At 38.8% G+C, this 21,958-nt stretch overlaps 1 protein-coding gene across 4 annotated transcripts; it reads right to left on the minus strand.

Moving 5' to 3' along the window:
- Positions 1-3: 3 nt before the first annotated feature.
- On the minus strand, positions 4-20,398 carry LOC112576571. 4 transcript variants are annotated; one of them, XM_025259122.1, is made up of 9 exons: positions 20,207-20,397; positions 15,788-15,965; positions 15,084-15,139; positions 14,720-14,828; positions 14,191-14,334; positions 11,550-11,695; positions 8,760-8,841; positions 2,337-2,382; positions 1,521-1,660 (listed from the first exon to the last, which is right to left on the minus strand). In XM_025259122.1, the coding sequence occupies exons 2-8, from the start codon at positions 15,908-15,910 to the stop codon at positions 2,347-2,349; spliced, it is 696 nt and encodes a 231-aa protein (XP_025114907.1). In that variant the 5' UTR covers positions 15,911-15,965; positions 20,207-20,397; the 3' UTR covers positions 1,521-1,660; positions 2,337-2,346. The 4 variants fall into 4 exon arrangements, with proteins under 4 accessions (XP_025114905.1, XP_025114907.1, XP_025114906.1 ...); XM_025259121.1 differs by having other exon boundaries at positions 8,760-8,844; positions 20,207-20,391; XM_025259120.1 differs by lacking the exon at positions 8,760-8,841 and having other exon boundaries at positions 4-1,660; positions 20,207-20,398.
- Between the last annotated feature and the right edge of the window lie 1,560 nt (positions 20,399-21,958).

A 21,958-nucleotide genomic window follows, 5' to 3' on the forward strand; every position in this document is an offset into this window, starting at 1 on the left:
AGCTTTTTTTTTTCTTTTGTTTTTTGTAGTTTTCACAAAATAAAATATCTAATATATACAGGAAAATAATGTGTGTACCAAGGCATACCGTACATAGACGACCGTCTCCTAACTATTCCTGTCACAAGAACAACATAATTATGACCACATGATTTTTACTGTGCTACGAAACAATAGAACTCTCTCCATATCCGCCACCTACCCACTATTGAATCCTTTAAATGTGCACTTCTTCCTTGAACATTACCCCTAACACCAGTTCCCATAATGCTAGTGCAAGTGTGCGCTATACAAATTTTGCGTTTATTATTATTATTGTGGTACTTATCTATGGAAAAATTGCTGACTTTGCTTGTTTGGGGGACTTTTTTTCTATTTCTATCCATAGTTGGGGAACATCTTTGTACATGAATGAGGCCAAAAAGTCCTTAATCTGCCCTTTGATGAATTTATCTTGCTCTACAAGTAAATCTCTCACTCCAACTCTCTTCCCATTATTGTGTTAGCTTCTCTCTGAAAGCATCACATCAATTCAAATTATAAATCCCTCTTCCTCTAGTTTCAAACGCATCGCCACATTCAACCTTTCTTTTATTGTACCAGGTGACCCTAGAAGATAAAGGGTTACACATGCTCTTTAACAGTCGAAAGTTGTCAACATGACAGCTAGTAAGTGCGTCAATGGCTCGTTCATGGGTCTTCAATCTACGGTGCTAACGTCTACAAGAAAATCGAGTCGAAGAAAAGTTTCTAACACTTTATTTACAGTATGTACAACAATCTTCACTTGTAGACGTTCACTGGAAAATCGGCGACACATGCCGTAATACAACAGCAACTCCCGCTGAAACTACCTCAGCGGCGACTCGACCGCAATAGCTTCTGTAACTGTCTCTCTCTCTTACTTTCGCTCTGACTCCTCTGGCACTCGCTCTTGAAGCTTACATATACAATGTACAAAGGCATCTATAAACATCTAGCATATCTACTCGTCACGCATGCGCTCTCTCGCACGGAACCGTCAAGACAAATTTGGGCGCTGCTTCTTTTTTTTCAGGACCCAGCGTCATTGAAAATTTTCAAAGTTAGCCTTACCCACCCAGCACTCTCACCCCCCCCCCCCCTTCTTTTTTTTTTTTTTTTTTTTTTTTGACGTTTACAACTGTGCTATTTTGCTTGTTTTTCTTGTGCTGCGAAATGTGCCATTTTAGTACTTTATTATTATAAACATCCCCCACACTTTCCACGTACTAGGAGCAGCAAAATTTTCCAGCCATTGTTTAAGTTGCACAGAGTTGGAAAATTTTTGTTTAATGAACCCATGTCTCTTGTTTTATTAGATGATATTACAGCAGAATACAAAAAAGCCTAATGAATTTCAAGTGTTTTCCTTGATAATCTTATCATCTGAGACACCTCTGCTCTGCAGAGACTGAGGAGAACTAGATATTTCAGAGTAATGTGATAGTAAATAATCATCATTTCTTGATGCTTCTGCAGAAGTAGCATTGATAGGTGGTATTCTTTCTCCAATCTGCTGTGATTTAGGTTTTAAAGCGACTGGTTCTGTCTCATCAGGTATAGAAGTTTTCAGGGCAGCAGCCTCATCAACAGTATCACCATTTTTATGGGAAATTTTATCGTCTGTTTTTTCTCTGGACTGGAAAAAAGCAAAACAAAGCACATAAGTGAACACATCACCTGATAGACAATGAGACCAAAAGTATATCTTTTGCCCCAATCTTTTGCAAAGCATTCTGCACACCTGTGGCATTATGTAAAAGATACATTGGAGAAAGTGTTGTTTATGAAATGAATAATGTTGATGATATTATCCCTTCATTATTAAAAATCGGTCACTCCATGAGGCTACTAAAAGCATGTAAAGCATATTCAAGAACTTACTACAGGTTACTTCCTTTACAAAGAGCTAAGATACAACTTTCTTTGTTCCAAAGAGCAGTCAATTATCTTGCAGGATTATAAATAATAATTATTTATAAAGTGCCCTTTCTTGCTACTAAAATTCATGGCACTCACAAACACACTAGTGGCAGGGGGAAAAAAATTAAGATTTCAGAGATATTGAAAACAAGAAAGAGTAGGTTTCTGGTGAATATGGGGTGGCAGTTCATTTTAGGTGAGTAGACCAGAGACAGAAAAAGAATGTATACCAATGACACTGAATCAAGAAATGCAATGCAAAGAGAGAGCAAGATGGTGGGTTTAACTGGAGATGTAAGTAAAACAATGCTAAAGTATTAGGAAAGTGCTGGCAGAGCCAATGAGACACAAGAAATAGCAGATGCTGACTGTAAACATCACCAATGGTCTACCTTGTTCTTGTTAGGCTTCGGGATTCTTGAAAAGTATGGATATTTTCTGCAACAAATATTGAAACACTTCATTGAATGGAGAAAAGGCATCAAGCCAATATATGCTAATAAAAGTTAAATACATAAATGCTTTTTGTAACTTGCTAATGTTTTGGAAAGATTTGATTTTAACATTGAATACCAGTGTTTCTCATCTCATAGCTGCTGAATTTTGTTAATTAAAATAATAAATAACAACTGTGAAAACTTAAATAATTCACCTTAATTTCATACAACAGGGCACTTTACATTTTCAGATGTTATTTCCCAGAGAAAGAAAAGTATAAAGAAAGTTTAATGTGAAAAATTTCAATTACTTGTTAAGAAAAAAAAAAAAAACTGATAGAGTTCATGCATCATTCCAACACAAAGCAAATTATAAAAATTTTAGTGCTGACTCATGCATCAGAAGACGGCCTAGCTTTAACACTGAAAATCCAAACAGACAACACTGACACTGATTAAAATAATTTTTCCCCAGGATTCAATAAATAGTCCAGCCTGTGTATCTAAGATAGTACAATGTTGACTTACATAGAGTGTGTTGATATATCACATATCTGCTGTAATGTTTGCTGTGATAAGATTATTCTGGAATAGCTCGATATGCATTAACTATTAGCATTTAAAAGAAAGTTTTCAGTATGGTGTTCAGTAAGGATCAAGTTAATGACTAATTAATGATCCAAGTATTAGAGGCAAGACAAAATATGCATGCACAATTTTCAACAATAAAATCAACAGTAAAATGCAGAAGATGGATGCATTCCAAAGAAGCAGCAAAATGCTGTGAGTTTCAATGCAATGTCCACATTTGTCCACATTTGTTACCTTCAAGACATGAACTTACTAATGAAAACAGAATCTCACGTTCCATTCATTTAATAGAAATACTGAAATGTAAATACTTTAAAAATTGTCCAAAGACTTTGTGTATCCACAAAGGAAGATAAGTAAAAACCTTTGTGTACACAAGTGTCCTAAATGACCTGGCCAGTATTGAATACCACTGTTCACTAGTTTTATGGATAAGGCTGGCTGAAAATCCTGATATAGTATTTGCACTTTCCTATCCAATGTCTCCAATGCTTTAAACTTTATTTTTAAATATATTTACTCAAAGGTTATTGTCTCACCAGATCTTAGAGTAATAGTTTTACTTTTAAATTTTGATTTTCTTGGCAGAGCTGGAGATGTTACTGAATGAAAATGCACGCTGGCCTATTTCCTTACTATATCACTGGACTACTAGCAAACATAAAATACTTCATTCTGTTACTCTTTTCTGGAAAAAAGAAATAAAGTTTACTTCCAGTAATGTCAAAAATTTTGCTTATAAACTTCATTTAAAAAAAAATGCTTGTAATGTACAGAATCTTCTGCATACTTTATGCTTTCAGCTTCAATTGCTTTCCATAAACTTCAAGTGAATCGTCAGGTTTTATAGAAAGCTTTCTATAACCAAGGAATATTTTAGAATGCATGTTCTCATGTTTATTAGTTGACAAATTCCGAGGCTGGTTCTTTGAAACTTTAGCAGAGTTATAGGATGTGTCTTCTACAGTGCACATTTTTTGTGACCTCTGCTTGCTGATTGGACCCCGTGAATACACCTTGATCAAATTGTCCATAGTGCAGGAGTCTTTTTTAAGTGTGAGAAGACTAGTTTGTTGGCTCAAAAATGGACTTTTATCTGCGTTGGGTTTCCATTTGACAGCACAATTAGAAGAAGCACGAGCAAGCGAATTCTGAGAAATCAGTATGGTGTGTTGAGGACAGTTTTTTTGCACAATTTTTTTTGAGGAGAATATATTTCCCAATGAAAGGTCTGCCAGTTCGATACCTTTTTGAGCACCTTGTGGGCATTTAGACTCCTGAGGGGTCTGTCTGAGCCTTGGGTGGTTTACATCAGTCTTTCTAAATCTATTATCCTGAGATGGTTTTGCAAACCCTTCAACTTTTTTTGCTGGCTTTCTGCAAGCAGAATATTGTGCAAAATTGCAGGAGAATGTCAGAGGTTGCTGTTCACTGCACGTGCTGGACCTTACATCTGCTTTCTCACTGTACTGGAGAAATCTTTTATCATGGTCACCGTTAGCCTTCTTCAATAATTCACAGTTAACAATGACCTCATGCTCTCCTGGTGTACATTTATCTTGGCAATTGCTATTTACAATTTGCCCCTCCTCTTTACATTTTTTAAGCTTAAGCTCGTCAGAAGACTCTTCTAAAAGTTGATGCAGCTGCTGGTAAATATTGGTTTTATCACATATGACATGTTGATTTGTAAATTTGCATCTTGCCCACACATCTTCTTCATCCTCTCTGTCACCATTTTGTTTTTCGTGAATCTTATGTTCAGAAATTTTTCTTAATTCTACAGGATCCCTTTCTAAGCTCTCATATTCCTTCTCCATATTTCCAGGCAAGAAATGAGAAGAATCATCTTTGGTCTCTGCTGACTGAAGAGTGTCTTCAAAGGCCGTTTCACTATTGTACAGGCCAGCAGCCTCTTGACTCCCATTCATACTCACTGGTGAGGTAGACTGAAAGTGCTTTTGCATGTATGATGGAAGAGGTTCTGCATAATCAGTGTAATTGGGCCAACCTACGTAATTGTCACAGGATGAATGCAATGAATGACCAGAGACTCTCAATAGCTTTAAGTCTTGGATATTGGGTGAGTGCTGTGGATGTAAGTTCTTCAATCCTCTAGACTGGGGCCTTCCTGGTTGTGAAAAGCAAGCCGGAATGGTTGGCTGTATCACTGATACTAGGATGCATGTCTTGCTGCTGTTGTTTAAGATCATCCCTGTCATCATATTCTCCATTGTGTACTTCCTTGTATAATATTCTTGCTGCTGCTCCTGTCACCAAAAAATGTTGCTGTTCAATGTCCTGTTCACAAACTTTTTGTTGCTGTTGTTTTAAAACATCCCTATCACCATATTTCTTATTTGTTTTGTGTACTTCTCTAAGCAGAATTCTTCCTCCTGTTCCTGTCGCTACAAGATATTGCTGGCCACCGTCTTGTTTGCAAGCATCAATCGCTGAAATTGTTCCAGTCATATGTTCATCATCCAAAGAACAGTTCAGGCGTAATATGTTCTTGCATTTTGAGGGCGCCTCTGTTGTGATCCTACTCTGCCCACATCTGCTCATTTTTTCATCCAATAAGTACAAATCATCTTTGACTTCTGTTGCCTTAAAGATATTTTCAACAGATTCTTCCACGCTATGCTCACTGAACTGCAGCTTCTTATTGAGACTATAAGCTGAGGTATCTGGCACAAGCTCCTGCACTTGGGATGTTGCAGATTTGTCCAGAACCAAGTTGGCATTAAACACTTGAGTAATACCAGTATCACTGTAGTTGTGTGTTAATCTATCATTTGCAGTTTTTTTAGAAGCATGGAGAGTCAAACCAGTAATTTCAAGAAACTTGCTGTCTTTGTGGCTGATATTTACTTGGTTATGAGGCTGGAAACTGTCTTGGTTGCTAGGCTGCAGCTTACTTTTTAGTGAAGAGTGCACAGGTTTGTTGAGTGCATTGTGTTTTAATGTTAATCCTGTCAGTACTAAGTCTGGTTGGTTTTTTTTCTGGGAATCTGCATTCACCCTCTCAGACCAGCCAACTTTCACTTGATCACCCTTTACTAGATATGAGGCAACAGATCTGGATAGAAAGCTATCAGAACGAGATGACAGCAATTTGCTGGACAGCAAATTTGTTTGTATCACATCTGTGGACATGCAACCAACTGTGTTCTCTTGGTCTGTCTGTGACAAAGATGTTGAAGACTCTTTCCCATCACATGGTTGTCTGCCTGTTGGTATTGTAGAAGAACTTGAAGGTGAATAACTTCTGCTCTTTCCTGAAGTTTTTATGGAATCATTGGAGGGTGGATATGTCCTAGCAGAGCAAACTATCAGTGACTTCTGGTCACCATTTTTATCAAAATCTTTCTTCTCAATTTGTATCAAACTCTGTTTTCTCTTCCTACATTTTGGCTCCTTTGGTGGCAAAGAGCTGAATGCCCCTTTTATAGCCAATATTGGTGTTGGCATTATTTTTCTTTCAGTGGGTGTAATTGCCAAAAGATTTTCTCCAACACTACAGTCATGAATGCTCATTTCTTCAGTTTTGAGTGTCTCTTCTGAGTAATATGTTTGGGCTGAAGCAACTGTCTTGTTAGAGATCATCATTTGATGCTCCCTATTTGACAATATGGATGATTTTGGCATCTCATGTTGTGTATTAAAGCAGAAATAGGATTTGTCTCCTGAAAACCTGGTATGCCCTGCATCATGCTCATATTTCTCATCTTTCCAAATCACTGGTGATTGGGATAGAGTTATTTCATCATCAGTGTCCCCATCATATTCAACTGTATGTGGCGTTGGCAGACTACACTCATCCAAACATGATTCCACGCATTCTTCTGTAAAATTTTCCTTCCCTAAAGACATTAAGTTATCATCTGTGCCCAAAGAGTTGGAGCAGTTTGAGCTGTAAGATCCACATGTTTTACTTTGCATGTGAAATGATGACTCCTTCTGAACCCAACTACGTCCTATCCCGCTTTTGCTGTCTTCATTTCTGTTCTCACTGTCTGGAGAGGCCCTGTTTGAATAAGATGAATGGATTTCTCCCTGCAAAATAGTCTTTAAATGTAAATCTGTTATGCTTCCTTCTTCTTGCATGTAGTTGGATTTTAATGATTGATAAAAGCTATTTCTTGAATGCTTACCTTGTGGCTGAAGAGAAGGATGCCACCTGTTTTTGGTCTGTTTGACCAAAGTTGAGGAAACACAACTGCTTCTTAACTGTGAACTGTCTGACTGAGATGAAGCACAACGACTGTTTCTTGATTTTTTATTAACTGAATTTTCCAAGGGAACCAGTTGTTCTACCTCCAGACTAAAAGGTTCAGGAGAAAAGGGCAGGCAACCTATTGGTGCCTCATAGCCTGGTAAACCTAAGCGAAGTGTTGTTCCCAGTGTTTGCGAATGATCCCAAAGTGTTGAGTCAAAGCTCTCTGGTAAAACTCTTTGCTGATTCTGGTTGGCAACTTTCCCACTCTTATTTGAAGTGTCATCCTTGGTAGCTTCGGTTACCTTACTTCGGTTCTGGTTATGAAACTTGTTCCCAAGGTGTGTGGATGCTGGCCCATTGCTACATGTCTTGCTTCTTATCAAATTCTCAGACTCATTTTTATCTCCTTCCTTAAATAGAAATGGTTGTGTGGCCACTTTCATCACGTTTTTGTTGCACAGGTTCTCCCTCCCATATAAAAGCTGTCCCGGTGCTTTCTTCCACCCTGTGGGCTGAGGTCTGCTAACTCTAACTTGTGAATTGTACTTTGCAATCTGACCTTGTAGATTTGTCTTACTATCCTTGCTCATCTGATGTCTCCTTCCAGTAGATGATCTTATAAACCTGTCATACACATTCCTACTTTCAGATGATTCTCTCAACTTTTTGTGTCTACCAGAAGAATAGTTTTTGAAAGGCACCTTTTTACCAGCACTGTTTGCAGACATGTTGCTGCTACTACTGCTACTACTGCTACTGTCACTTTCATCACTGTCTTCCTCGCTGCTGTAGTAATTGTTTAAAGGTGTAGTCAAGATCAGCTTGATATCTCTTTCTCTGCGTTTCATCAACTGCATTTTGTCATCATCGACTCTGAACTTGTGCAGAAATGACTTTTCGCTGAATGACTTGTCAGAAGAGAGATCATTTTCTTTATTTTTTTTGCTGTCATAGACTTCATCCCATCTGACAGAAAAAATGTTAGGACTGGAGACAGTACTTAACATGTCCAAATCTACTTCCTGTTTTTCTACACTTGTAGTCTTTTGTTCTTGCTTTGAAATGTCATCAGGCAGACAGGATACTTCAGAAGGGCATGAAAACAAATTAGAGTCAGATTCAGCATCACTTTGGCTGGGTTCGGTTTCTGGGATCACGGCTATAACTTCCTTGGCAGATTCACATTTGTAACATTTGCACTGAAATCCATATTCATGCTCATGGTCCACCTGTCCTGATACAGCTTTTTTAAGTTTATTTTCTGGTTCATCATATCTTTGCCTTTTTTCTTCAAGAAGCATGTTATGTTTTGACTCCATGCCTCTTTCACTGTCGAAATAATCATATTCTGATGCCTCATCCAAAGATAGATACAGAGCTGTCTGCTTTGGTGAATTTGTTAAAAGCCTTTTTGCTGCAAGTTTACTTTCTTGTTCTGAGTCTTCGTTCTGTTCATAATCTTTATTAAAAATCAAGCTTTGAGAAATATAATTTTTAGCCTGGTTGCTCTGCTCTGTCATAAATGAATCATGAACCATTTGTTGCTGATTGGACATGGGAGGTGTTACCTCCAATGATGTATTCTGAAGCCTCCAATCATGATGATGATCTTCCAGATCATCACAGTCGTCCCCAGTGAGCTCCTCCCCTCTGCTGCACAGTTAGAAGATTTGTGGAAGGTCAACAAAGTAGGGAGGTGTAAAATAGATGCTTTAGGAATTATAAATTATGCTGGAGTTAGCATGTGTTTAAAGCCTAAGTTAAAGCAGTTTGGATCATGCAAAGCATACACATATATGAACATGTACACAAATGCATATAAGCTCAAACAACAAATACATATACTGTATATATATACACAACTCTGCATGGAAACTCCCCAGGGTAACTTGCCGGTCCCAAGCCCGGATGAAGGAGGAGGGTTGGGCGTGGGGCTACCGTGTAAAACAACCATGCTAGAGAAACCACAAATGCAACACAAGCACGAGAGCCTGGGCGGGAAGATCCCTCTTCAGAAGGGCTTATGGCGTGTTGGCGAAGCCCTCGGGAAGTAAGCTCGCCGACCTATCTTCTCTAGGCCAAGGCAAAAACCAGGATAGGGACCTGGAACATCAGAACCCTATAAGAGAGGAAATCAGCTCAGGTAGTCCAAGAAATAAAGAACTATGGCTTCAAGCTCCGCGGCCTGCGCGAGACAAGGTGAAATGGCAACGGCCAGACCAGACTTTCGTCGGGAAACTATCATCTACTCTCGACATGAAGACCCTGACCATGACCACACACAAGGAGTAGCTGTACTGATGACACCAGAGGTTGCAAGAGAACTAATAGCATGGGAATCAGTTTCCCCACGACTCGTGTCAGCCAGGTTAAATGTGAGGTTGTGAGGCAAGGTTGAAAATCTTCTTGATCGTTATAGACTGGATCATGAGAAGAACAACCTCTAACAGCAACACGGTCGTTCAGAGGACCTTCGCCAGGGAACTTGAGGATCTCGACTTTGCGGATGACATCAGTCCCACAAGCACCAACACGCACAGACAGAGCTCACTCGGCTCTCAGAAGAAGCAGCGATGACTGGCCTGACCATCAACATGAAAAAACGGAGGTAATTCGGGTCAGCAACAAGCAAGGAGCCCCACTCCAACAACATGGGGAATATATTATAGTCTGACTGTTTCACCTACCTTGGCAGCATAGTCAGCAAAGATGGGGGTGCAGATGAAGATGTAAGAAACCGAATGCATAAAGCTAGGCTTGCATTCACTCCAAATCCTGTGGAACTCCATGGCATTATCTCTACACACCAAGATCCGCATCATTAACGCAAATGTCAAGTCAATCCTTCTATATGGATCTGAGACATGCACCACATCAACATCAGATGGCCCGAGAAGATCTCCAGAAGGTCTACAGACCTGTGGGAGAGAACCAACCAAAAACCTGCCAGCCATGACATCAAGAAGTGTAAGTGCAGCTGGATCGGTCACACCTTGCGAAAGCCCGCCAACAATTTAACAAGACAAGCTCTGCGCTAAAACCCAGAGGGGAGGTGAAGGGTTGGGAGACCCAGACAGACATGGAGGAGATCGGTCCACAGCGAGGCGGAGGCAGCTGGCATGACATGGTCCCAAATGGAAAGAGACGCCCAGAACGGAGTCCGATGACGGGTGTAGTTGCGGCCCAATGCTCCACTAAGGGTGATTAGGCAACAAGAAGAATACATATACACATTTGTTGCTCTTGAAAGAAAATACATGGGATTAGGTATTATTAATGCTGAAAATTGACCACAAATAGAAGAAAAAGGTCTCATTAAATTTATTTTGCTTTCAAGACCAAAACATACAGGAAACTAGAAACCATGTAGCTCATACATCAGAGTCTAGTCTCTGTGACAACCCCATAGTAAAAAGACAGCACTGATTTCTCAAAACGATGTCTGTGCACTCTTGGAGACAGCAATCAGCAGTCATGTGTTCCTGGTGCCAGCGTTTGTCTAAAACTGACAAATTTTACTATTTTGATTTTAAAATTCATCTTAAATTCTACGTTAAATTTTCAACTTATTATTTAAATAATGGCCTCCACATACACAATCTTCTTGCCAATACTAACATTCTCATGCCATTTCTTACATCCACTTGCCAGCAATACCAGTATACAGATCCTCATGCCAGAATTTAAGAAATAAATAAATCTGTTAATCTATATAGCGCCCTTTCCTCCGGGTTTAATAAACTTCACATAACACCTGCATGATGAATGTCACACACATCAATCAGCCATTAAATGCATTCTACACTCTTTCACACTGAGACACTATCTCTTGATCTCTCTCTCACACACAGCACACACAGGATGGGGAAAACTGGAGTACTTGGAAAAAACACTAGTCATCAGTCCTGTGAACAGCTGTCATATCTAGAGAGAGGAATATTAGAACCAAGATCGTGAACTTATGACACCCAGTTCTCACTACCAAGGTGACAGGTGCATTAGCAGCTGTGTCACCAAACACCAACCTCATACCAGTACAAACATCCTCACGCCAAGATCATATCATCATGCCAATATATCCATCCTTGCATCAGTACTTATATCTTCGTGTCAATACATACATTGTCACACCAGTATCATATCCTCATACCAGTACTTATAGCCTTACACCAGTCCCCACATCCTCGTGCCAACATCTACATCCTCACACCAGTACTCAATTATCATGTCAAAGCTTAGATCCTCACACCAGTATCATAGACTTACGCCATTACTTACATTCATGCACCAGTACTCACATCATCGGGACAATATTAACATCCTTATGCTGCTACTCATGTATACAGGCCAGTACTCACCTGGTGAGGTCAAGCTTTAGCTCGTTGCTGGCCTCTTTCATAGCATGCTGTCGCTGAAGTTCAGATTCGCTCACAATGTAACGGTTTAGCAGTGGCATCCGGGACCCACAGATATAATAGCTAACATCTTGCCTGTGTGGACCCATCTGTGCAGACACCAACATGCATTTGACTAATGCAGACACTTTATATACCACATCAATGCCATAGCTTCTTGTACTGGGGTGAACACCCAGCCTCTCTCTCGCTAAGTTGGCCCACCCCTTACTCTATTACTATTCTTTTTCTTCTCTTGGCGGCCCTTTCACCTATACTCTTTTTCTAACCATCTCCCTGTTACACTCCAGTTTTATCTTTCCTATCTTCTGTCTCCTCTGGTCTATTTACTGTCTTCTTTTCCAAAGCGCATTTCTTTTAATGTATTTTTTTTCTCTGTGACCTTCTTTAGGCCCTCTGTGCAGAGCGACCCGTGTCGGGGGAGAATGGGATTCTGGAGGTTGAGGTTCCTGATGGGTTGCGGCCCATCATACCAACACACCTCTTTGGGTCAGACTTCTCCTAGAAAGGAAGTTGATGTAGCTCACACCAATCAATCGGCTGGTCGTCATTTGCACTAGCTTTGCTAGAAGTCTGCGGCTGGGGTAAAATCTGGTTTTCTTTTTCAAAGGCCAGAGTACATTATGTATCCCTGGTATGACCCTGCTGGAGATGCCCTAAGTGGTACCATTCAGTCGCATCCCCTTTTTGGACTACGTGGTGGGTGGCAGAGGGAACGAAACAAACTGCTTTCATCGTGGATACACAAAAATCACAACTTGGGAAACACGATGATGAGTCTTCGGACAGTGAGGATGAGGTGCAAGTAGTGTTCGAGTGAATGTTGAGGGTGTCCGGCGTGCAGAGCTGGCTCAGCCGCTCTTGTCCCTCTCCCCTTCTACTATCGCTAAGGGTTTCAAAACATTTTTTTCTACTGCTTTTTCTTTCTTCAAGTGCTTGCGCTCTGGGCTGTTCCTCGTCCAGTGCGTCAACCAGAAAACTTCAGAGGCCTTGGGCCGATGGGACGGAAAGCATTTGGTTGATCCCCTGATTTAGGTAACTGCCCAACTGTCAGTGTTATGGTCACGGAGCTAACTTCAAATCTCAAGACCACTGATTAGTCCTTAAGTGCCCACTGTGCCAACTGTGACGGTTCCTACGCTGCTTCTTCTAAAGACTGTCCAAAATGGAAGGAAGAGGCAGCCATTCAGCGCGGACGTGTGGAATCTGGCCTCTCTTACGATGATATGCTCGTTGTCACGTAGTGGGTGGCTCCTTAGGATCAACTTTTACTCTGGCTTCTTCAGCCCGACTTGCGGATGGCTGCTCTTTATTTTACTGCGGAACTTCACACCATCTTGCTAGTCTTACAGAACGTTCATGGATCTTTCGAGCAAACCATTTTCATCATTTCTGATTCTCTTTCTGCTCTCAAATCTTTTTTCCTCTCTCTTGGTTCAGCTTCACACAATTCATGCGGCTCTCCTTCATTGCAGCAAGGACATTGTTTTCATTTGCACCCCTGGGCATACTGGCATTCCTGGCAATGTTCGAGCGGACCTTGCCAGTCTCCTTGTCAAATCCATGCAGTCACCGGTGTCTTCTGACTGTAAGCCTATCTTCACGGCCTATGTTCTGTTCCTGCAGCGATGCCACTGGGACACTCTGGGCCAGAACAAGTTACAAGCCACCCTTCCCTGTCTTTCTGACTGCCTGCCTCCATGCCGTCCTGGATGAGGTAATTCTCAAGAGACTAAGGTTAGAACACACCTATATATATGCCAAGCAGTCACATCTTTTATGAGGTGAGCCCCCACCAGTTTGTCCTTGTCAGGTAATCAGATTACCATCAGATTTAAGGTTTTATGTTTTGTTAGATTCTAGTTTAAGATTCTGGTTTATTGGAGGCTTTTAAAGTCACAACACCCCTCATTTACCTATTTCCTACCATTTTATGTTATTCTTGCTTCTTATGATGGCTTTTATTGTTTAGTATGTTGTGATTATATAACCTGTTTTTGGTTCCTAAGCATTTAAATATATCATTACTTTCTCTCACCAAGGCCTTAGTTGATGGAACAGTGTAAAACACAATAAACCAACCAACCAAATGCTCTCTTACACACACACTGAGGCCTACACATTTTGTAAGCTTGCATTACTTTAGCCACAGTTCTATTATTCAAGGAAATATTTTATCATCTGCATGCAAATAAGTGAGATAAGGAATCAAAACTGATCAAACAGTTGGACATTCACAATAAGCACAATGTAGCAATGTGCCAAAGGGCTAGCCATCATGGCATACACTCTCAGATACACATCATCAGTTCAAACTGTGGAGTTTTAAAAATATTACAGTTGCCAGTTGCTGTTATGAAATATGTAACTACCAGATGTAAATCCATTAAAGGGTTGTCTTATGCCCTTAGTAAAGTCAAAATTTCAAACTAAAGGAAGTAAAACAAGCAATGAACAGATCAAAAAGGAGTGACAAGATGGCTTACAATATCATTCCTTTGTTTCTCCTTTACACAACTTTGTTGTTTGTGTGCATGTGTGTGTGCATTGCATGCATGCACATGTAATGCAGAAATTCATTTACCTCTAATGCTTGGTTCATTCTGTGGGACTGGTAAATAACTGACAATTCCTCACGTAGTCGCTGTTCTTGCCGATTTCTGCTCAGCCCACTTTTATATCTCTCTGAGTGTCTATTTGCTGCTATATCCCCTCCTGCAGAGCTCTTCTGCGGAGATTGAGAGGCAGAATGATGAACATGAACACATGTCTACAATGTGCATAAATTGAGAACAAAGCCATATAAAAGAGAGTCAAAAAGACTTAACAAAGGAGCTATATGAAGAGATACAATGAAGTAGCATATATGCAACACCTATGCAAACTTTTGAAACCCTAAAAATGATATCACAAACAAAAGAAGTGTCAAATAACAGGAATGAATGAATGAAATTCCATATATCTTTTACTTTAAACAATTACAAAGAACGTGGTCTTAGAAAGGAATGTATATATATATCATGAATGATGCAAGGACAAGTACGAGGACAATACAGTGTCATTCTGAAATGTTGGAGTTTACGAAAGATTTTACAAGGCAGAAAATGATTTACCATTCTTTGAATTGGTGTCGTTAAGAAAGGGCTATGGTGAGGTGTGGAATTGTTGTACCAGCTGGCACGATGCGTTTGATGAGCATTGAAGCTTCTGAGCTTAGGACCACTAGAATTATATGCATTGTTTCAAAATTAGTACAGTATTGTTATCTCCTAGCTTTTTAATTAAATATCTAAATGATGTCTCTAGCACTATGCAAAGTGCATTTAAAAGGATCTTATGCGCTTGCATACATTAATGCATGTTGACTGAAAACCATCATATCATTATTAATTGTAACATAAGGTTTTGATTAATATGGATGTTAAGGATAGAAAGTTGGAATTGAAAAAAACTCAGTAGCTAATATATTATACTCACCTCCAAGACCTTGTTTTTGTGATATCTTTGCTTAGGGCATATAAAATATGTGAGTCCTGGAAAAAAAGTAACACAACATAATATTTCAAGATCTTGTGTGGCACCTCTTTTGTCTGCTGACATATTAAGTCTGTGGTAATTTCTAGCGAATGTACATCTGACTTTGGTACAAGAAAACAGGAGACAAAGGGCTATAGAGATAAATAGCTAAAGAAAAAATTTTTTTATGGTGCTCTAACCATGAGAAAAGAGGAAGAAACAGATCAAGGATGGATCTCAGATTGAGAAGCATGTTAATAGTGCTTGCTGGAAGAATAGTATAATATAAACATCTGTGTGGAAAGAGATTTGTGAATGATTAAGCGTGAGTGTGTAGAGTAGACAGATATCATCTTAATACAGGCAAAGAAAAACCTTGTAAATAGTCAAAGATACCTGTACTATCTATAGACTGTTATCTGGACAGATAATGTGGATTTTGCACAAATCTTTATTCCAACCAAAATTAAAGTCCTCAAATTATCTCAGGTCTGCTCTCAGCTATTAGCTCATCATCCTCAAACCCCACTTCAACCACCTGATAGCTTGACAGAATATCTCTCAGTGCTTTGGTCTGTTTTCTCATCTGATTACAACAGCAGGTCATTATAACTGGACAATCTTAAACACTACTAATAAGGAATTTTTTTTTAATTGCTTCTCACTTTCAGCCTGTCATTCTTCTTGGCTGCATATGCCTCAGATGACAAAGGTGAGGGGATAGACATCATGGATGCCAAGCCACTATTTTTGATGCTGCTGCGTTGACTAAGAACATTGTCATTCATAATTTTGTGAATGTCCTTTGACAGGTCTAAATCTGGATGTGCTGCATATCTGAAACTATCAAAAACAGTTTTTAAAAAATCAAATAACATTATATGGATTTCTTTGCTCATCATATTTCTGTTTCTAACTTATAATAATTTATAATAAACACACACTCTCTCTCTTGCACACCTGAATTGGTAAACTAGTTATTTCAATCACTGAAGAATCACTACAAAACACTTAAAGTCTTAAACCATAAAGAAATAATCGGTACTTTACAAATATACCTGTTGGTGAGGGAAGTAAAAACACTTAATCTCCTTGTGAGTTTCCTGTTTTTGTCAAGAACTCAGTTGCTTTGTAAGGCATACAGAACAAACACATGGGCTTAAATTGCTTGAGCCTTAGATCACATGGTTGGCTAACACTGGCTTCTATACCGCTATTGAATGCCAGATCAATTTAAATGCATGACTAAAAAACGACCTCACAGCAATATTTATGCTCAACGGCAGTGGGAGTTCACTGGTAAAAAAAGAAATAGCTGAACCTCATAAGCAAAGACTGCAGAGTCGCTTCACAGACATTTTGGCAGAGTATCATTACATCTAACTTAAACATCCATGAAGAGGCACTTTCAACCTGGAATAAAGGAGAAGGTGAGGTGTGTATGTGAGTGTGTGTGTGTGTGTGAGAGAGAGAATGTACATGCAAAAATGCATATCTTTTGACATGTACATATTATATACTAGGCAACCACAAGGATTAATACATTATGAGTATATACATTTAACATATATACTCAAAAACAATGTAGCATGTAGGAGAGACAGAGAATAACCATGCACATGAAACTCATATAAAGAATGTGTTTGAATAAATCTAAATGTGCACATATTTCCTCTCTCTCTCTCTCTCTCTCTCACACACACACAAATGCTATGCACACACTAATTAACATGTGGAAGCTTTCAGGAAATTTTCAACTAATGGTCTTTTCTCTCTGTCTTCACTTGCAGTTCATTCTGATCTTACACAAGAAGCCCATCCTGTTAACTATGCTCCAGCCTTAAAGGTTCATGTGTTTGAGAATCACATGCAACAAAGTCAATTCACTTTTAAAATAGCAGCCTTATGCACACACCACAAAAAACCCTTCCCACTCTACACAAGCACTACTAAACACCGAAAAGCTGTCCATGAAGCAGATAACAAACTAAATGTAATCCATCAACTCTACATGCTTTGGTTGCCGGGAATGAACTGTCAAAGTTGAACCAGCACAAAGCAAGACAACTGACTCAAAGCAACTTTTTCAATACAGCTTGGCAGCGATGTCAAGTCTTAATAGTTTTCAAATTAAACACCACTGAAGATTACATCCCTGCAAATATGTCTTTAAAATAACATTCTAAACACAAAAGTGTCAAAGTAGCATATATGTGTTGCCGATAAAACGTCATTATAATGTGTTGACTTCTGCTACTCCTCACAAATTTGTGTTGTAGAAAACAAATAAAGAAGTGTTTAGATAGACAGAAGGTCAGATGGATGGACAAACAGACAAGTAACTGAGCAGTAAGGGAAAGGTACACATCAACAGATGCACACTGACTGGAAGAAAAATAACATAATACTTGGTAATAATGTTTTTAAATAATCTTCTACTTGTTGCACTACTAAGCTGTGTGGCACAACATGTCCCTAGTATCTAGTGTACTTTCAGCATAAATGTAATGCCCCTATTCTGTACAAACTTGATTCCACACCCAACTGAGCTCTTTCCATCTTACAGGTATTCATTTGCCTACACTCCACAGTGACACAAAAGACTAGATCAGCTTCAAAATTTACTTACTGCTCTCCCAAATACTGTGGTCTTTGCCCACTCACTAGTTATTTAATGTTTTATAGCATTCCCTGCATGGCTAATGAGACTAAGGCTCACAGTGGGTTAAACTTAAAATATATGCACCTTACAGTTTTTTTCATGCACTCTACACTTTTTTTAATCAGTTTTCCAACTCAGTATCACTGCTTTTCTGTACACAAAAGAGAGAGAGAAAAAGAGAGTGAATGTGTGTATGTGCATACAGATATGCATGTGTTGATCCATTTGGTCTTTCAATTTGTGTGCATTCACTTGTTTTCAGGCTTTTATGTTCACCTATCTTTAATGGTGTATTTTTTTCTCAGTCTTCCATAAAATAGGCTGATGGCCTGTTTAATAGAAAAAAATTCTCTCTTTTTCTTTGTAAAAGCATTATTCACTTGAGAAAATACTTGTCCTTTCACTTCCAATCATTATAAATCATTAATTTTTTATTACTTTTAGATCCACCATCTGAATATTGGACGCATAATGGAAAAAAAGTGTTTTTATTGATAGTTACATTGTTGATGGTGAATATATTTCAAAAGCTATATATACATTCTTTCTTTTTGTTCCTATTCGCCCCTAGTGGAGTATAGGGCCGCATGTATATACATAACTATGTAATAAAACTGTCATGAATTTCATGTCTTATAAGCAACAAAAAAAATTTTTAATGAGACATTGTGGGTCTTTCAGAAACACTTTCTCAATCGGATGAAAGGAGCCTTGTTGGAGTTGAGTGAAGCTAACAAATGTGAATGCATATCTTTTTAATTCGCATGAGAGTGACAACACTGACTTGTCCCTCTACTACAAGATTAAAGTCAGCTCCAGATCTCATCCTGCTATCTGACCTCAGGGGACAGCTGTCAGTAAGACTTAAAAAGTTGACAGCTTTCATGCCAAACCAAATGCAGGTCTGCCACACCAGTATACAAAAAGAGTCAGGATGAGGTCTACAAAAGGTGTTATTTATAATATTTAGCTTGGATTATATATGGAAGTATATTCAATATGTCTTCACTTTAGATCCAGTGCGGACACAGACAGGATATAAATTACTGATTGTTGAATCATCACTTCATCAGTTTGTGGTGATATTTTTTTTCTTAAAAAAAGTAGTAGAGAGTTTTCAAATGACCATGAAGTGAAGTTTTTAGTTGACACAAATGTAATCTATTTTCTAAATAAATGATCTCTTCAAAAGAATTTCAAAATTATTTTTCTGAACCTATGCTTATGCAATGCAGAAAAAGTGCTGTGGCTAAGTACTTGCATTGAAAAATATGCATTTTAACAGGCAGAAATCAGTCAGTAAATGTAGTAAAATAATCAGTGCCAGCTTAATTACTATATTCTTAAGAAACCCCTTCTTAAAGCATAAACATCAAGGGGATTGCTCTCTGTCTTTTTGTCTTAGCCATGGCTCTTCATTGACTTCAATATCTCTTGTTGATATATGCTTTTTGTTACACTCTTCATCTAAATTGTTCTTCTATGCCTGCATCTGGCCATTTTCCCAATAGACTGCTTTATTCACTCTGCAGCCTATTCTTTATGTTGGGCATCTTGTCTCTGCATGTTGCACCTGTTTACAGGGCTTGCTGCTTTGTAATGATATAGCCTTAGTTGGTCCGGCATAAAACAAATTTTGCCACCCCACCCACCCCTGCCTCTCCCCCTGGTTATCTTGTCTGAAGTTTTTCACTTTATGGGGATTAATTCTCTTCACTTCACTCCAATTTTCACTTTTTCTGATTTACAGACAATGCAATTTTTTTTCTTTTTCACATTATCTGATTTATGAGCCATGACTCACTGTATTTTCAACAAGTAAATTTTTGGTCTGTGTTTGGAATGGCTTAATGATTATGTGCGTTTTTCACTATCCTACTTCTGCTCCATGATTTTTCTAGACTACTGTTGTGTCCATTAATGCTTTCTTAGTGCCAATTATCTTGTGGGTGCCAGAAGTGACAACCATGTAACTGGTCTCACTATATAAGAGTTCACTCAAGACAGCTTCAACCCAAGTGCTTAAACAAATGATTCTTCACCCCACATTGACTGCCAGATCTTCCTATATAACAGTGCTATGCTGTATCTGCATATTTATTGATATGTTTTGCTTTATGTCTTCTTATTTTTGTTCTATTCCTTCTCTTTATTTGTAGATTTGTGTATTTATGTCTATGGCCCCTTTTCTACACCATTTTAATTTTGAGATGAGCTCTTTTTTATATAGAACCCTAAATTTGTAAGGACAAACACGATAACGTTCTTGAAAAAATGATAATAATGTAAAGACAAATCAACTATACTGACATGTGCGGTTCTAAATAAATGTAACTTAGGTATTTGTTTTCAACGTAGCAAGTTTTCCTAGTGTTACTCTTCATACTCGTTCTTCGTCATCCACACAAAAATCCATACTTACTGTTCGATACTGAAGTCGATGCAGCAGACGTCTTGACATCAGAGAGTTTAAGACTGATCACAAGCGTTACCGCACAAATGTGCTGCGACCAGGTTTAGTGCGGTTAGAGTGTCCGCCATGTCGCTTCAGTTGTGACGTCAGGTAACTAGGAACTTGTAGCCGTGACGTGTCGCGTGCAGTGTTTGGGACCACCCGGCCATGGTTGCTAGACTTCATTGGCTACTTCTGTCCACAACCAACAGGCGTTTTCCTTCGCTCCTTAGTTTATACTTTTCTTAAAAACATAGCTATCTCAATTTATTCCTGGTCAACGAGTTTTCTTTGCTTCGTTCGTCAGGCTCTACTATTCAAGAACACATGCAGATAATTTTGTTAAAGATAAATTAGCTCTGATCGGTCGACAATGCAGCAGCCATTGGTAAATTCTTATCTGTACAAAATCTCAACTTGGAGCAATTTTCACCAGATCAAAAACAAAAACATTTGCTTTCTTATTTTTAAAAAATGAACGACAAAGCTTAAAGTTTCAGGAAAGATAATATATAAAGTATGCATTTTTAATGGAGAATGTATAAACCCGATTTTTCGGCGGTAGTTATCCAGGGAAGAATCACATCAAATGAATGATATCACACCAGGGATATATTATACATATGGGAAATATATAGTCTGTGATCATACTGTCGCTGTTCCATCATTTATTTTCACCGTACAGTATACTGTGAGAGTAGTAACTGCATGGTGAAAGAAAAAAAGTAAAAATGTTAGCAGAAATCATCGTCAATTTGCAGCAATCTTTGTGGGAGACACCGACAATTCCACGTACATTTATAACGACAAAAAGAATGACCTATCTTCGCAATTTTTAGAGAGTTCAGAAAGACGATTTCTACGAGTGACCATTTCTTTTTAAAAACTAATGGATAGACCTTGCTGACTATACTTTAATCCAAAATTGGTTTATACCGACAACCTTTATAAGTGGATCGTAGTGCGATACTGTCTCAGTTTTGAAATGACATATCCATATCTCCCTATTATTTTTTGCATTAATACATAAATTATCATGTTGCCTTTTTTTTTCCTTAAACATTTTTAGTTCTTTGAGTTCAAAACTAAGAAGGTATATATGGGTGTCAGTCTGTTTATGTTCCATGCCGGTTTATGACATAACGAAAAGTAATTAAGATGGTTGTGTGCATCATGGCTTTAGTAAGTTCTATCAGCTCGCGCATGGTTTATTCAGCATTTCAGATCAGTGCGAGAGAGAGAGAACAATGCGCCTTGGAGTGCCTATCAATATGTGTGTGTGCGTGTGTGTGTTTGAGAATCACATGAGGAGGATAACTATGATGATAGCAAGGATCGTTGGGACTGGGGACCCAATGAATGAGTATATTGTTCACCAGAGGAATACGTCGATAAGACTCGGCCATTCTGCGGGTTCCGGCTGTCCTCATCTTAAACGGGGTTATCGACAGCTTCCGGATGATTAATTCATAATGACTTGGGAAAAAGCACCCTGTCCCTGGCAACAAAAGTAGAATGGAGGCAGGAGCATGATGAGACCACGAAGGAAGTAGCCATTCAGTGCTTGCCGGGCAATGTGGTGAGAGTGGCATAGTCGAGAACGACATCGAGAAACAGGGGCCTGAGAAACAGTGAGAGCACGAGATAAAGCAATGCATTCAAACACATAGAAGATGCAACACAAACACAACTCGCACAAACACAAGCACGCGCGTGCACACA

Source organism: Pomacea canaliculata, linkage group LG12 (assembly GCF_003073045.1).
Source record: "Pomacea canaliculata isolate SZHN2017 linkage group LG12, ASM307304v1, whole genome shotgun sequence".
Taxonomy (NCBI): domain Eukaryota; kingdom Metazoa; phylum Mollusca; class Gastropoda; order Architaenioglossa; family Ampullariidae; genus Pomacea; species Pomacea canaliculata.

Excerpts from the sequence above, each read along its gene's own strand:
- LOC112576571 (XM_025259120.1), bottom strand. The coding sequence starts at position 15,910 with ATGAATGACAATGTTCTTAGTCAACGCAGCAGCATCAAAAATAGTGGC. Across the intron at positions 15,140-15,787 it reads AGAAGAATGACAGGCTGAAA|GACTCACATATTTTATATGC; the intron begins GTGAGAAGCAAT and ends CTTTTTTTCCAG. Across the intron at positions 14,829-15,083 it reads ACAAAAACAAGGTCTTGGAG|TGGTCCTAAGCTCAGAAGCT; the intron begins GTGAGTATAATA and ends ATATAATTCTAG.